Source organism: Aedes albopictus, chromosome 2, assembly GCF_035046485.1.
Source record: "Aedes albopictus strain Foshan chromosome 2, AalbF5, whole genome shotgun sequence".
Lineage (NCBI taxonomy): Eukaryota > Metazoa > Arthropoda > Insecta > Diptera > Culicidae > Aedes > Aedes albopictus.
In genome coordinates this window covers 3,159,846-3,164,351 of record NC_085137.1, presented here as the reverse complement: position 1 = coordinate 3,164,351, position 4,506 = coordinate 3,159,846, and the positions used below count along the sequence as shown (strand labels likewise).

Genomic DNA, 4,506 nt, shown 5'->3' with positions numbered 1-4,506 from the left:
CTTGATGGCCAACAAACTGGACTCCAATACCCGCCGTGAATGGGAATCGGCAGCTTCAGGAACAACACCGCCTAGTTACAAGCAGCTTGAAAAGTTCGTGGGTGAAAGAAGTCATGTCTTAGACGCAATACCTTTGCAGTCCAGACAAGATTCAGAGCCATATCCAGCGAAACGTCCGAGAACAGAAGTTCGCGCACTTACGGTCAATCGACGAAATGAGATGCACGGATGTGTCCTTTGTGGTAGGGATCATTCACTTTCAAGCTGCAGCAACTTTAACGCAAAATCGGTCGATGAAAAACTGAAATTGGTAAAGCGCTTTGCCTTATGCTTCAATTGTTTGAAACGAAACCACACAGCCGAACAATGCCGGAATCGAGGATGTCTTAAATGTGACAATAAACACCACACTTCAATTCACCGTCAGAAACCACTTCAGTTCAACAGCTACAATCACAAAGTCCGGATGGGAAACAACAGTGAGTAAACTTCAAATCACACAATGGTCACTAATTTATTGGAAAAGGTATGCCTCATTCATTAAAATAAACTATTGCAGTAGCTGAAGATGTCTTTCATGAATCAACTCCGAAAACTCTGCTACCCACTGCGTCGGTCTTGGTTCGCGGTTCTAACGGTTTATCCATCTGTTGTCGGGCACTGCTGGATACTGGCTCGCAATCAAACTTCGTAACAAAATCCTTCGTAAGAAAGCTGGGAGGCCATATCAGCTCAACTCAATTGAATGTAGTCGGATTCGGTCAGCAGGTGCAGCCAGTCATAGGAAAAACATCGGTGTTCTTCAGAGCTAGATCCTCGTCATATTGCAAAACAATTTCCTCATTAGTAACCGAGACAATAACTGGACCAATACCAGAGCATGATGTGGACATACATGGATGGGAGTTATCCGACATAAATCTGGCTGATCCGGATTTCCATTTGAGTCGCCCTGTTGACATGCTTCTTGGTGTATCCGTAATGTTCGATATACTGCGAAATGGAAACATAAAAATAGGTAATTATATGAATATAAAATTGAACTATTCGAATAATAATGATTAATACAATTTAGGCGAACAATTACCGTTGATCCAAAATACGGTTTTAGGGTGGATTGTTGGAGGTAACGTAGCAAGATTAAACTATGGAGGAAATTTGAATCGATTCATGAATGAAAACACTGTCAATCTCTCAGTTAGAGAATGGACAGATGAGGAAATCACGTGCGAGCAACTATTTGTGGATAGTACCAGACGCAACAACGAGGGTAGATTCGTGCTGAAGCTGCCCACAAAGCTATGTGTAAAACAACTTGGAGAATCTAAGTCCACAGCGCTGGACAGGATGCTGAAGTTAGAAAAGCGTTTTGAAAAAGATAGTAAGCTTCGTGGTGATTACTGCTTATTCATGGAAGAATATTTGGCATCAGGTCATATGGAGAAAGTGGAAGAAGGCACACTGAGAACTGATGACCCGGTATTTTACTTCCCACATCATCCCGTACTTAAGCCGGACAGTTGCACAACCAAGTTAAGAACGGTATTCAACGGATCCGCTAGTACGTCAACGGGAATTTCGTTGAATGATGTTCTGATGAGTGGACCCACAATACAACCAGAGCTTTTCAACATTCTTCTGAGGTTCCGGTGTCACCGATACGCAATGACAGCCGACATTAAGCAAATGTTCAGACAAATTTTGATTCATGATGAAGATCGCCAGTTGCAGTTGATTCTTTGGCGGTTTTCGCCAGAAGAGTCTATCGCTACTTATCGGCTCAACACCGTCACATATGGAACATGCTCGGCTCCATTTGCAGCAACACGCTGCCTAAGACAGCTTGCTATAGAATACGAGAACCGATATCCACACACATGTCAGGTTATTATAATGGATTTTTACATGGATGATGTGCTTACCGGCGACGATGAACCTGAAAAACTGATAGAAACAAAGGAGGAGTTGGGGGAAATTCTGCAAAGTGCGGGCTTCGAATTACATAAATGGAAGTCCAACGAACCGTCCATTGTTGGCGAAGCCGTAGATAGTAGCTCGACTAAGATTCTAGGAATGCAGTGGGATACCAGATCTGATCTGTTCGGGTTTAGCGTGGATGTGAACGTGAATGCAAAAATCACAAAGCGTAGCATTTTATCGGAAGTGCAAAAAATTTTCGATCCTCTCGGAGTTATCAGTCCTATCATTTTGCATGGAAAGTTAATAATGCAGGTAAGAAATAAACCAACTTGTCCAAATGGTTTGTATTACCATTCAAACTTCATTAAATTATTCTATTAATACAGGACATATGGTCAACGAAACTGGATTGGGACCAAAAGCTTCCCGTGCGAATTGAAAAAGATTGGATTTGGTTCTGTAAGCAAATCGATGGAATTCAAAAAATATGTTTCCCTAGACATGTGCCTATCAAGGGTACATTGGTGGAGCTACATGGATTTTCAGATGCCGCTAAACGTGCCTATGGTGCGGTGGTTTACGTCAGAACTATTTGCAACGAAAGAATCCTGGTCAACCTAATCTGTTCGAAGTCAAGGATTGCCCCGTCCAGCGAAAAAGCGAACAAAGAAGATACAACCATCCCACGCATGGAGTTGAGAGCAGCGACTCTATTAGTAGAACTTATGGCAAAGGTCAAGGATACCTTAACGGTTCCAATAAACGGAATCTATTACTGGACTGACTCGATGGTTACGATAGATTGGATTTCAAACCCAGCAAAGAAGAGACCAACGTTTGTTAGCAATCGGGTGAAGAAAATCAACGAAATGTCAGCAATTGACCATTGGAATCATGTGAGATCCGTCGAAAACCCAGCAGATCTTATTTCAAGAGGCACGTCTGCACAGAAATTATCGGAGAGTTCGATTTGGTGGCACGGTCCAGCGTTTCTTAGCGAACCCAGTGGAACATGGACAAACGAAACTATCAAAACATTAGTGAACCGAGATCAGCAACAAACAATTCCTCAGAAAAGTTCTCAAAACAAAATGGACTGTTCACTTTTGGACCGATATTCTAGATTTGAGAAACTTCAAAGAGTGACAGCATACTGCCTGCGCTTTAAAAGGAATTGTGAAAAGGATCCTAGGACAAGATCGAAAGGGCTGCTAACTATACAGGAACTCGAAGAAGCACAGTGGTGCCTTATACGAATGGCACAGAATAAGTTTGCTGCAGAAACACAACTACTGTTAAACAATAAACCGTTACCTGCTTCAAGCTCGCTCATAACGCTTCAACCATTTCTAGATGATCGACAGATTCTTCGCGTTGGAGGCAGAATACAGTCGGCAGGAGTGAGCTTCGATCAACAGCACCCGATCATTTTGTCATCCAAATGCAATCTAGCGCGGCTACTTGCGGCTCATCTTCATGTGGAAAATCTGCACGTAGGTAGCCAAGGTCTTCTTTATGCGATGAGAACGAAATATTGGCCTATACATGGACGCAGCCTTACACGACGCGTAGTTCATCAGTGTATGAAATGTTACCGGAACAACCCCAAAACTTTAGAGCAAATAATGGGACAGCTTCCAACTGAACGAGTAAACCCAGGTAGGCCATTCGAAACATGCGGAGTAGATTTTGGAGGGCCTTTCATAGCCAAAGAAGTATTTGTCAGGACTCAAAAGACACACAAGGTATACTTTGCACTTTTTGTGTGTCTGAAAACTCGAGCGGTTCATTTAGAATTAGTAAGTGGGCTATCAACGGCAGATTTCATTGCTGCTCTGAGACGATTCGCTGGCCAACGAGGATGGAGCAAAACCATTTTCTGTGACAACGCAACTAATTTTGTGGGATCAAAAAATGAAATCAAATCTCTGGTCGAAACATTTAACTACCAAGTTGCACCGGACATTCGAGAGTTTTGTAAAGCAAAAGGAACTGAATGGAAATTCATACCCCCACGGTCACCAGCATTTGGAGGAATATGGGAAGCAGGAATAAAAAGTGTCAAGCAACACATACGTCGAGTGTTAGGACCCACCATCCCGACTTATGAGGAGATGTTAACCCTCCTTAAACAAATCGAAGGCTGCTTGAACTCACGACCAATTTCACCAATGTCATCCGACCCTCGTGACCCAAACCCATTGACGCCCGGACATTTTGTAGCTGGCGGTCCGATAACCGCACCACCGGATCACAATCATGACCAAACCAACTATAATCGGTTAACGAGGTACGAACAAATCCAAAAATGTCTGCAACATTTTTGGGAACGGTGGAGACTTGAATACTTGAACAACATGCAACAACGGACGAAAAAGATGTGCAGTAAAGAACCAAATTTGTTAGTTGGTCAGTTCCCGAATAAAACGGTATGATACATTAATTGTACAGCGTATGCTTTAGTAATTATTTGTGCTATCATAAAGTGGATTATAAATCAATGATAAGACCAATCGTTTTGGTGATAGCATTTATCATTCCGGGAGTTTTGATGATAGGCCGAATGGGTTGTTAAGTATCGTTACC

The 4,506-nt window shown here is 42.6% G+C and overlaps 1 protein-coding gene across 1 annotated transcript; it reads left to right on the top strand.

Moving 5' to 3' along the window:
• Positions 1-910: 910 nt before the first annotated feature.
• On the top strand, positions 911-4,500 carry LOC115261991 (uncharacterized). The gene is made up of 3 exons (XM_062849019.1): positions 911-1,018; positions 1,076-2,232; positions 2,307-4,500. The coding sequence occupies exons 1-3, from the start codon at positions 961-963 to the stop codon at positions 4,353-4,355; spliced, it is 3,264 nt and encodes a 1,087-aa protein (XP_062705003.1). The 5' UTR covers positions 911-960; the 3' UTR covers positions 4,356-4,500.
• Positions 4,501-4,506: the final 6 nt, after the last annotated feature.